General features: G+C 39.4%; 1 protein-coding gene across 1 annotated transcript in view; it reads right to left on the reverse strand.

The window, feature by feature from the left end:
* Positions 1-964: 964 nt before the first annotated feature.
* The window catches only part of pdhx (pyruvate dehydrogenase complex component X), a 28,752-nt gene continuing 16,541 nt past the window's right edge, over positions 965-13,175 (reverse strand). Inside the window, exons 6-11 of the mRNA XM_040133908.1 lie at positions 10,606-10,771; positions 9,772-9,919; positions 7,688-7,746; positions 5,302-5,460; positions 2,777-2,841; positions 965-1,953 (exon numbers count right to left, since the gene is read on the reverse strand). Coding sequence (XP_039989842.1) covers positions 1,698-1,953; positions 2,777-2,841; positions 5,302-5,460; positions 7,688-7,746; positions 9,772-9,919; positions 10,606-10,771 — 853 coding nt within the window. The 3' untranslated portion in view covers positions 965-1,697. The remainder of the gene's footprint in view (positions 1,954-2,776; positions 2,842-5,301; positions 5,461-7,687; positions 7,747-9,771; positions 9,920-10,605; positions 10,772-13,175) is intronic.

Raw genomic sequence — 13,175 nt, forward strand, 5'->3', positions numbered from 1 at the left:
TGTGGAAGGTGTATTTGTGTGTCTGCAGAACAGTAGGCATACTGTGGAAAACAGCTGGGCTGTGCCAATTGCCTGTGCGCCCCCCACTCGTCCCTGTGTACCCTGCCTGTGTGTCTCCTTCCTAAACGCAAAATGCACACATCTCTAACTGATACCACAGCAACCACAGAACAAAATGTCCTTGGCTCTACAGTCATTGAAAAGAGGTTATTAAGTGTGTGAAGAGTTGCAGTAAAAGCAGAATAGTAGAGAAAAAGGCCATCACTGGAGTTACTGTCATAGTTGTAACATAATCAAATTGGATATTAATATTGCTCCTGTACTTCACTTCATGCTGCCTGTAGTATTCACAACTCACCTTTGGTAATTTATATTCGGAATTAAAAATGTAGAAAACCCATCTTCAGATAAAATCAGTTAATGCTGCATAAAGAAAAGCCATGAATTCCGACGTGTGTTTAGAGCAGCGTCTTTGTCAAATGGCAAAGAGCACCCATATTCCCATTTTCAGGCACTTTCCCCATAGCAGTATGTGGTGTGTAAAATGGAAATCTAAGCTGGAGAAAAAAAAAAGTCTGTAATTACAGCCCCCTTATTTCAGTACCTTCTTCCAAATCCTCTAAAAGAAACAGTACCCGACTTTGCTTACGCATATCTGTGATAAGCTCTGCCTGACTGGTGCTGATACATATGTCAACAGCTGTTATGCTCAGGCTTACAGCAAAGATACACATCTGCCAGCAGAGGCTGACCTGTATACTCAGCACAGCAAATTATCCTAATTGGCTTCTTTGAAAAAAAAATAAAAATAAAAAAAAAATAATTAAAATGATTATGATTATGTAATCTCTTTATATTTTAATTAAATAGAAACACACACAGACACACATCTGTGGTTTCCCTGGTAGCTGTGCTACCTCATGTAGGTGGGAAGAAGCATGTTTTAATGAGGCACAAAGACATCTGAAGGTTAAACAGTGTGTTTTATTGGCATCTTAAGACACCAAAACCTAAATGATTGTATTAATTATGTATACACTTGAAAGATTTGTTTTTTTTAGGGATGTCACAGCATCTGTTTTAAATAAGTTAAAACATATTAACATGAACAATTAATTAGGTTCTTGAATTTTGTTTGACGTTTCATAACAGCAGGAAGTGGTATGTGGGTTTACCCTTTTTGACACCGCATTACCAATGATGCTCAGTAATAAATATCTCTGACAAATGTACATAGGGGGTTTTTCAGTCCCACGTACTATTGCAAGTGTATTAATGACACAGAATAGATACACTGGTACTGAAAAATAGAACTTGAACCGGAATAACCACTTTATATATATATACACAAAACTAGTGTGATAGAACAACCATCCCTACTACAGTATGTGGGATGCACCCTGCTATGCCACTTCTGTCTTGGTAATATTTGGCACCACTGCTAGAATCCTGTACCACTAAAGCGGAAGCCCATTTGAACTCCTCCATAACAAAGCCTGTTAATTATCTGTCAGAAGCACGCCACAAACCTAAGTTTACACTATGTACAAGGGTACTTTTTAAGCCTTAATCAAGGCACCAACAGGAATCAGCTTTTTAGGAGATCTCTGCTTGTGAAAGCACGAGACAGGCTCTGTCATGCAGGTGTTCCTTGCTTTGTCTTTCTAATCACTTTCATAGAGCTACCTCTTCAATTTTCAGGCTAGGGCCATACGTTGCGGTTGTTCTAGGTTGGCGCGGAATTTATCAAGAAACCGTGAGGCTAATTCATCATCTACTAGCCGTCCGTCACTGGACAGTGTAACTGTCATCAGTTGCTGGGTGTGCAGGGTCTGGTTGTCCTCGCCCAGTCGCAGCTCAGCCCTGGACGTCCCGATGGCGAGGATACATGCCTGAGGAGGGTTGATCACAGCGCTGAAGCCACTAATACCGAACATCCCTAGGTTAGATATACTGCCACAGGAAGAAATGGAAGGGGGGGGAGACAATACACATTTTACATCATTAGTCAAGCTCAGCAGGGGAGAAAATGCATAAAAATTAACTAAGTGGACATAATGGTGGTTCTAAAACCAGCTCCTTGATGCAAAAAAGAACATTACCACTTAAGAGCGAGTGAATAATGTGTATACATATAATTGGCTTTGAATATCTTATTTTATAAAATAGAACGCTGATCGGTAAAGATTAATACAGCAGCACCAGCCTCCAAATCTCTCCCTAAAAGCTGTTTATGGTGAGTAAGACTGACCTGAGGGCAGTTTGCTGTTTGCCTTAATGAGAATTCTAGCTCAGGGGGAATGGAAAAATGAATAGAGGAAGGGCGTACACACATATCCTCGGGAGGAAAAAGAGGGCTGCATCTCCATAGGAATTCATCGCTCCTGCCTTACACAGAAACCCCATTTATGTCTCAATGACACCATTATTTTCTAATGAGCTGAAAAGCCGCAATTGATGGCACAGTAACTACTGGTCCTTGTCGAAGAGATCACTTTCAGTTCAGGACCACATGAAATGTAGAATATGCATAGTATATTGACTCTTTGTGAAACTGGATTTAAGCCATAATAGTGGAAATTTATCATGGATATCTTTTCACTGAGCTAGAAATGAAATTGTGAGTTTAGGTGTTCGAGATGAAAGGACCCACACATAAAAAAAATCTGTTTATTGAAATGAGAAAATTGACAGAGAACAACATTAAGCTTTATAATGTCATGACTTTCCATACGCCTCTTCTGTACCTAGGAGATGATGTGTGTCTTAGGTTTACCTGAATGAGCCTCCCTGGTATTCCTCAGGCAGGAGTTTCCCATCTCGAGCCTTCTGGGCCAATGCCTGCGAAGACATTACTCATCACTCACGCATGATATCACCAGAGCTCCTGATTTGTACATGTGAAAAAAGGCATATGCACATACAGTACTGGCTAACTGCTGTTCAATACCACACACTGAAGCTTATCAGGGACTGGCATCTTAGGATTTATCCTCTCTGTAGTACGGACGTCTGCAAAAAAATTTTGTGAAAGGCTGTTTTCAAAATGTTCAAGGAAGTGGTTAAATGTCCAGTAGCAACCACTGAGATAAATGGAATGCTTAAAGACTGTGCGATGCTAAAATAAAGTAAGGGAAATGACAGCACCCAAAAGGAAGATGATTGCCCGACGAGGAAAACTAACACATTACTGCAGCTAGGTTCTGTCAATACATGTTCTATCAGAGCATGAATGAGAGTGACACCCTTGGAGAAAACAGAGGATATTTGTCAGATGAGAACAAAGTGTGATGATTGGACGGTTCCTAGTGTATGTGTGCATGCACCTCATTTACTAAGAAAGACTCCAACAGATCAAGTACTATCTTTATAAACTGCTGAAAATAGAGGCTCTGCATTATACTATAGACTTTACTGAAAGAATGAGCGCGCTACTGATGAAAATGTGTCGTTAAACTTATCTATTTCCAAACTATTGCTCTCCATTGGGTTGAAACTGCTTGATGGCCCCAACGTCAGCAGGAACTTTATCCTTAAAGGAAGTGTACTTAAAGTTTAATGCAGGGACGCAACCAAGACAGAACGTTGAGAGTAAGTCGCAGGATCTTTCAGACACAGTGGGATATGGTGGGCACATTTGAGATGAGTGTTCTAAGCATAAAAACAGTCTGATGTTCCACTCCATCATCAATAGCCAGGAAGCGACCTCTCCCCGTTTCATTCAAACCACATGTTGATTTTAATTGGAGACCAATAAGGACTTGCAAATGTAGACTGAACTCAAGAGAGCAGCATAACTAAACTGAAAAGCAGGGGATGGCAAAGTACATTTTGAAAGCTTAAGTGGATTGATATGTCCGTAGTGTTAGTGCCCCTGCCTTATAGCAGCTGTTATGTGTGTGCTCTTGTGATTTACCATTTCATACCACTGATTTGATCTGTAAGTACAAACAGACATTACATTATTTGACTTGAAGTTATCAAAATTGTTTAATAAAGAAATCGGCCATAGAGACTAAAATTGAACAACAACAATAATAACAATAAAAATAACAATAATAATAATATTATTATTGTTTTAAACAAATATAGCAATTCCATCAAATATCTGATATAATAACACAGGGTTAACCAGAGGCCAGATTGATTAATAAAAAAAAAAAAGAGGTATATTACAATATGGTTATCAAATATGCTGTACTGTATTCTACTGCAAAAAATCATATAACACTATAATCGCTCACACTCTATACGCCATTCTGTAACCGTCGCTTTGTGTTATTATAACGCTGCCAATGTAGACTAACTGACACGAGTAGTCTATACAACCACATGTTGAGCTCAACTCTAAAGCATCATATTAACAGCTAGTTTTGCAAACACTTACAGTATAGTATAGCATTGATGTACTAAGATACCTGTCTAGACAAACAGACAACACCTCTCAGGCGGAAGCTATCACATCTATTTCAAGATCTGATTGCATGAATTACACCATTACAGCGTAGTCATAAATGCTAGAACTTGAGTAATGGTATGTTTAAAAACTAATTTCATACCCACTCACCCACCCCCTCAACCCAACCCGCAACAGCTCTCACTGAGAGTCACAGACATAGTATGTGTATTCCTCAAAAACTACCACACATATCCTCACGCCTGCCAAGTCTAAAGTGGTACTGCTGCTACTACATACACTCGTGTGCTCATTCTACTTCAGCCACTTCCAGGATGATTATCATTGCAGCTACAACTGCTACTATCACTGCTACCATTACTACGGCGGAAACTGAAATGTGATGTCAACAACAATGCTTTATGATTTCATGGAAACATTCAAAAGCCTTTCATGCTTTGTTGCTGACAGTTGTTCAATCAAAATGATATCTTTTCAAAGAGATAACATGCATAAATATGGGCCCTGAACATTTTCAGGAATATTAGACCGGGTCACTGCTGGTGAGCTAGATTACGTTTATCACCCTCATTTTCAGAAATGTATCTATTTGATCTGTGTATGTCTCCTTCATAAGAAAGAGAGTTAAACTTGAATCATCAAGAGTGTTTCTCTACATGCGTATCAGACCATAGTCTTGACTCAACTCCGTTATCTATTCTCACGTACAAACCAACAGAAAACGTCCATGTCTTCAACTGATGTTTTTTACTGTACGCCCCCACAACTTGAAGTTATGATCTCCCAAAAGCTAAGAAGCATGAGGAAAATTCCCTTGCAAGAAGGCTTTAGGAGTTTTATAATGCTTCCTTGTATTTTATTCCTCTTAACTCTGCAATTGTTACCTTAGCATTAGCTGAAATCTCCTGGACTCCTTTGTTTGCAGCATCCTTGATGATGGGGGTAATGAGGCCTTTGTCAGTTGCAACTGCAATTGAAATGTGGATTGAATTGAGTGCACGGGGTCCATCACCAGACCAGGTCACATTTACTTCTGGCATCTCCTGAAATAAAAAGTCAGAGGTCAGCCCAGGTTCTGACAGGGAAAAATAGATAAACAAAGACACATGAAAACCCTATCGTTTTGGTTACACGGTATTTCCATGAAGTTCATAAGAGTGGAAAAACAAATCAAAGTCTGATACAATACCAAAAATATGAAATTTCTATAACATAACCTGCAGCGTGTATAGGAATCAATGATAACAATCAAAAAAGCATTATATTACGGTAAATGTGGGAAAATCATTCATCAATCTGGTGGTGAATGTACACACTTGCTATCGACCAGCTAACCCAAAAATACACATTTACTGTTTCTACAGTTAGGTCCATAAGTATCTGGACAGGGACACAATTTTTGTATTTTGCCTCTGTAAACCACCACAATGGATTTTAAACAAAGCCATTAAGATGTCACTGAAGCAGAGACTTTAAGCTTTATTCAAGGGGTTTAACAAAAATATCGCATTAACCGTTTGGGAATAACAGCCATGTTTACACATAGTCCCTAATTTTAAGAGGAATATTCCATTTCTTTGCCTTGAGAAGCTCTTGGTTTGCTTTCACAGTATGTTTTGTCTTTGTCCATCTGTACTGTGAAACACCATCCTATCAGATTTGCAGCATTTTAGCAGATACTATAGCCCTATACACTTCAGAATTCATCCTGCCACTTTTATCAGCAGTCATATCACCAATAAACACCAGTTACCCAGTTCCATTGGCAGCCGTACATGCCCATGCCATAAAACTACCTCCACCATGTTTGACAGACGGTTTGGTCTGGATCATGAGCCATTCCTTTCCTTCTCCATACCCTTCTCGTTCCATCATTCTGGTACAAGTTAATCTTGGTTTAATCTGTATAAAGAATCTTGCGCGAATCTCTGGCATTTCTGCTCTTGAGTGTTACCAGTAGTTTTCACCGCTTTAAATGATACGCCTACCTCCTCAAGAGAGTTCTTGACCTGGCCAGATGTTGTGAAGGGGTTTTTCTTCACCAAGGAAATAATTCTGTGATCATCCACTTTGGTGGTCTTCCAGGCCTTTTGGTTTTGCTGAGCTCGGCAGTGCATTCTTTCTTTTTAAGAATGTACCAAATTGTTAATTTGGCCACTCCTAAAGTTATTTCCATCTGTCTGATTTTTTATCTGATTCATTTGTCAGGAAATACCAAGGGAACAGGCCACGTCTGGCAATGACACGGATCAATTGTCAATTGTCCAATTACTTTTGATCCTCTGAAAATGAGGGACTATGTCTAAAAATGGCTGTAATTCCTAAATGGTTAATGCACTATTTTTGTAAACTTTGTTTATTTTGTTTTTTGCAAAAAATTTCATCTGCCCAAAAAAAGTACAGCGGAACACATGGTACCCTACACCAGTTTGTTAGAAAGGTGACACAAAGTTGGCCTTAGATGCCACTTCCTTATGTACTTAGGTCAACTCAGGAGAAAGTACAGTTGCTTTTGCCAATTTTCTGATGTTACAGTGTTACATAAGTGAATCACATATCTCCGTTTAGAGCAGAAGCCATGCAAGCATTGTGTCTGGAGTATGAGATAGAAAGCCTTGTGGTGATTTAGAATTTTACATTAAATTAACTGGGAAATGTACAGATTTATGTTCCACATTCCTCACATTTACTATAACACACAATCTCAGCTGCTGCTACATACGACAGTGTTTTATATATGTCTTCCTACAGTCTGTATGGTGCAATGCTGAACGCCCATGATGTCTGGTACATGTAAATGCTTAAGGTCGACACATATTCACTGAAGTGATAAAAATGAGTAGGTTGATAGGCAACGTTGTTCTTATTAGATGCTGCTGAGACATTCCTTGCTGGAATAACTAAATTATGTATTTTTATCCTGCATTTCCCTCCTCACATTCCTCAGATCAAACCACTATTTAGTCTCGTCTCATAATGGCAAGACTGCTGCTACCAGTTGATTCACCAGATGAACAAGTTAGCTACAGGGACAACAGTGAGCAATGTTGCCTAGGAAATCATTTACAGTATGAACTCTGTGTGTCCACAGGCTTTCTTAAGCACTGAAAGACAAAAAAGATCAGATGCTTGAAGGCACATAGTAAGCTGAACAGGATATTATAAATATAAACAGAATTAGGGGATGAATAAACAAAAAGCTTAGCTTGAAAATGACCCAGGTTTTACAAACAAATTACAGCATAAGAAGGGATTCGGAACAATACTTACTTTCAGTGTAACAGCAGCTGCCTTGATAATGAAATCATTAACAGACACTTTGATCTGTTCTGAAAAGGAAAAGAAGACACAGTATGTGAGCCTGATTCAAGGTCTGATGAGAATCAACACCAGTAATTTCTGCTTATTAGCATGGGCAGGTAATAAGACCTGGTTTGGTAGGCACTGTCTAGGTAGGGCCAAAGACAGATATGATCAACAAATGAACGTATAGGCATGTATTGTGTACAAGACCTTAGCACAGTGCTGATATAGGCCTCCATTTCACACACTTGTAAATGAATGATACTACATACTGTGTAAGGTGAGAAGAAAGGAAAAAAAGAAAAAGAAAAAAAACATATCTGGTTGACTTGCATTCAGCTCAAAATCAGTCCCTCTCTAGTTGACTAAGTGACTAGCATTTGCTCCGTTCCCCTCTGTGTGTGTGACACCAAACCAGGCGGGTTTGGCCTGGCATCGCTGCCAACTTTTACTAGCCTCCCTTAGTGCTGTACCAGACAGTTATGAATGCCGTGAGCGGGATGATTAACGAGCTAACCGTGAAATCGCGCTGCTCCTGAACAATGAGAGACCGCAAAAACAACCGGAGAGAGAATCCCTCATACACACACAACCTCGCTAATAGGTCTGGAATGGCCGTCCCGTTTCCTCCATCATAGAGACAGGTCCCAGAGAGATTTACTGTTTGTTTGACAGTTAGGCAAAGTTAAGCTAAATAAACAGAATTATGTGATAGTGTGTTGAACTAAGTGTTTAAAAATAGGAGACTGACAAATGCGCTCTTGATATATCAACATGCAAAATGGCCCAAAATAAGCATAGGTAACATTTAAGGAATCCATGAAAAGCAGCCGTTAAAGATAAATATTGGCCTGGCTGAATATTGCAAACTGAAGGGTGACTGTTGTGACACCATCTTAAAAACACACATCCTGATGGGTGTTACACAAGAAATTGCGGTTTGCTCAACAGTTACCAAAAGGAGGATGTGAGGCTAAGAAAGTACAAGAGCTGCTTGCCAAAAAAATGGGGAAAACACTGCTAAGTCCTGCTATTATTCTATTTCTTATTCAAGTTCTACCAGGCTCATGCGATCCATACAGTACCTACCTTATTGACACTTCATAGATAACAGAGCAACAGCACTCCTCTAGCACACTTTCTCCATAATCTTTTGATGCTCTTCTTTATCGTGAATACTGTCATTTCTTTCAAAGGGTGCACCAAAGAGCCAACACTCTAAAGAATCCATTTGAAACACTGAACCAGAGAGAAATGATTACTTTGCTATAATACTTTACTCTCCTGTAAGCACAAAGAAACAAGTATATGAAGGAAACCTCACTGTTGTGAATAATAATAATAATAATAATAAAAAAAGGCTTCCAATCCTAGCAGCTTGTTTGTTGATATAATTTGCTTTCACATCTGGAGGGAGCAATTTCAAACTAGCTGAGGCAGACGTCCTGTTAGTCAAATGTGAGAAATTATAGATTAGAACTACGTGCTATGACTAACCGTGGATGTCTTATTAAGATATGATCAGACTTATGTTGTGATGTATGGTGTGAGGAAAGAGGATATCTGACCAGTGTCAGATAATAACGCAGCATTCAGGCCTCTGGAGGTGTTGGGCTTCATGGGACTGATTTAGCCATTAACCCCCCATTCATATCCACTTCATAACCCATAAAGCAGGTGAATTTCATTAACCGACACCATACAGGGTTATTCTTAGACGCAGGGGATATTATATGTATATGTCTACATCAATTTCTCTGTACGAGAAAAAGAAATGCCAAAAATCTCTGTGGAATGGAGATATGTGTGTTGTTTTGAACAAGAGGAACATGACTATCCTGACTGAGAGGACATGTACCACAAGTTCTTTCAGTGACTGTCGTCTTTGTCAAATGAGCAGTCATGTGAAAACCCTGAAATCCGAATCTTCATGGAAAAGTTTCCTTCCAAATGTCACTGTCAGATGTTGATCAAATGACATGACACTAACATGTGCATGTCAAGAATAATGTAAATGTGTAAACACTCGCCCAAAAGTCTTGTGTTTTTACCTTTGGCCAAGTCTTTGCGGAGCTGCATGACAGCAGCCACGTCACAGTCAACGGAGGCATAAGCATGTGGGATGGTGGTCTTCGATTGCGTTAGTCTTTGAGCAATCACACGGCGGACATTTGAGGCTGGGATCTCTATGAAAGTGCCCTGAGGAGGACAAGTGGAGGGAAGGGGAGGTAATCAATTGAATGACAAGAGAGCATTTTGTTAAAGACAACAGGGAAAGGTGAGGGACAAGGAAAAGAGTGATAGACATATCTCACCTGCTATTAGTCACTCAAAAAATAAATAGGTCTGACAATGTAAAGATGCTATTGATGATGCTAAGTTGTTACAATGAGTTTTTTATTGGTTAGGACCGACTGACCCTGTCTGTTACATCAACAGGTCTTATTTTACATCATACACACCCATGAAGATCAAAACTTAATATGGTGCAAAAGGTAAAACTAAACTACAACAGCAGAAAGGGTTATCAAGAAGATCTTAATCTGGAAACCAAGACGAATCCTGTTTGTTGGTTACGATGCTTGTGGTGTTTCACAAGCATACCAAAAGAAACTGAGCTTTCAGAAGTTATCTAATAACAAGCCCACTCTATGTGCTCAGAGGCAAACAAATACATACTGAGACAGGACTAAAAAAGTCAAGATGCCAACTACAGGTGTGGAATACTCAAGATGATCATTCATTAATCCCTTTAGGGCCCTGACACAAGCCAAAAGTTGGAAGATTGTATTGTGGTTGATGATAGTACTACCGCAAAACAGACGCTCTGCTGTGTAAGTATGTTTGTGTGAGAGAGCGAGAGAGATGGTGTAAGGAGTGCTCACTGCTGCTCCCGGCTTTCCTGGTACAGAGAGAGGAGGTATATTGGGTCTGCTGCCTGGGGGTGGAGGGGTAGCTGCCGGGGTGGGGGCAGGACTCGGGGCAGCGGGAGCAGCCATGGCTGGTGTTGCTTTGGGGGCAGGAGACGTCTTCAAAAGATTTAATGCATCTCTGTTAAACAAACAAAAATGAGTAAAAACAAAATAATAATAATACATGGGGGCCTCATTTTATATAGTAACTTTGATATTTTTATAGAATAAAATTTATACAATCATTCAATATTATTATAAAATCATAATGTTATTATTCTCTGGCGAGACTGACCAGAAACCCAAACATGACTGCTCACTTTCTGATGACATGTCTGCATTGGTGATTGGCCCCAGACTTGGGCAAATATTAGATCTGGACAGGATGAGATGATTGTAACACAATTTCAATAACAAACTTTTACATGGGAACAAATGTTTCCCAGCCTCTTCTGAAATATTTTGCCAGCTGCAAAAATGTTTTTGTGTCAATTTTATTTGGGTCTATCCTTGTTGAATTGCACATGGCTGATTCCCAGTATGCCACTGCTGAAGAGATGAACCATGCCATTTCATGCCGATGGCAAACTTTCTTTTCATTGTGTTTTTCTTTATTTTGGATATTTATTAGTGGCAACCTGATTTTTACTGTGAAAAACTACATCAAACCCTTTCCTTTTGCATGGGAAGTGCTGTCATTTCTTTGTTGTCTTTTGATTATTATAAATGAAATTACAAGCGTATAAAACAACACTGGCATAGCTAATGATGTACAACGGTACATTATTAAACCATATAGTCTCACTTGGCAAGTTTATATGTAGCTGTCTGCCAGTTTTGTCTGGTTTCTATTTGTGTCAGGCTTGTAGAGAGAAAGGTATCTTTTGGCTGTCCTCCAGTGGATGGGTGTTATGAGAATCATTTGCAAGTCACAAGCAAACCCCATCAGGCCAGAAAGGATCAGGTGACAGCTACAGCAAGGGACAAGCTTATTCAAAACCTTGGCTACATTATAATTCCCACTGATATAGTGAACCATGGACATCCTTACTTTTCCTATGACATCTTTTTCCAAAATGAAATAGCACAAACTTTTTGGTGCAGGCACCTCATGCAAAGTTGCATGTCTCTGCTGTGTCATAAAAGGATGTATGCATGATTATGTGCAGTACTGGATTTTTTCACCCATTAATTTTGGTCTTAGCAGCAAAAGTGGTGGGAGGCGCAGGTATCAGTTGTGCGTGCCTGAAGCTCTGTTGTTCCAGTTCAATGCACTGGGGTGTACCTACCCACATGCATCCAGTCTTTTGTCTGGACCAGCTGCCTCTGACCTCACTGCGTAGCCGGGAACTGTCTGGGCCCAAGGGCTATTTTTTCCTTCCTCCCTGAGTTACGTCTTTTTTATTTCCTCTATCACACTAGTTCCTCCTTTTCTCTCACTGACAGGAATTTTTTTTTTGTGGAGGGTCTGAGGCAACTTGGAAGTCCCCCAACTAACCTGAGAGGACCATACTGCCGGTTTAATATTTACAGACCGCCACAAATTAAATAAAAAGAAAATGCAACATAGACGTTGTATATGATTTAAAACTTGAAAAAAAAAGAAAAAAGGACAGCTCAAGCATATGAGATTAAACATTACACATCAGTAAAAACAGTAAAAAGAAAGGGAAAAAAAGTGGAAAATGTGCAAAAATTGTGAGAATGTATAGTAAGATCCCGTATATATATTCACACAATGTTTCTCTCTGAATAAGAGAAAGTAAAGTCAACAGCAGCCTACAGTGGCCACCTGAAGATGACACCATAGATACATTTTGTGTAGCTTGCTGGCATGTGCTTTTCACACTGACCATTTACTCCCCTACTGACAGCCAAGGCAAAGGAGCTTCTGAAAGACTGAGAGAGGGTGACTGGAATTTTAAAAAGGGAACGAGGCAGCGCTCACAATCACATTGGCACCAAATGTGCACAGACACACACTGAATAGGCTTTGTCTTCTTCTGCCACCTTAGACAGGCTAAAATGGGAGAAAGGGTGTTGGTCATGAAGACTGCTGCATTGGATTAATGTAATTTAACAATCTTAAATAAAAATTAATGAAATTTAAACAACCGACATTGAGCCCAGTGCAAAAGAGGACTATGCTGTAGTCTGACTTTAAGTTAAGATGTTGACTTCAGTAATAACACGAGAGAAGCATCACACACACATTAAGTAAAAACAAAACTTATTTGCACAGCAAAAAACAACAACAACAACAACAACAACAACAACAAAAAGGGTTCAAATCATAACTTTCTCCTGAGGAAGTTGGAACAAACAGTGGTAGTTTGCAGTTGAAATGTTAAAGCAAGGAGAAATGGCTTTGAAACACTGGAAGACTTACCAAAATATAGTCACAGTATTGAATGAATTAGGAGAATATGACAATATGGCTGACTTTAACACTTTAACTTTTTTAAGACTCATTGTTTTGAAAACACAGCCTTAGATATAAGTCAGTATCGTTACATTGTGTTTTACCTATATCATAGTGTATC

This window comes from Xiphias gladius, chromosome 8 (genome assembly GCF_016859285.1).
Source record: "Xiphias gladius isolate SHS-SW01 ecotype Sanya breed wild chromosome 8, ASM1685928v1, whole genome shotgun sequence".
Taxonomy (NCBI): domain Eukaryota; kingdom Metazoa; phylum Chordata; class Actinopteri; order Istiophoriformes; family Xiphiidae; genus Xiphias; species Xiphias gladius.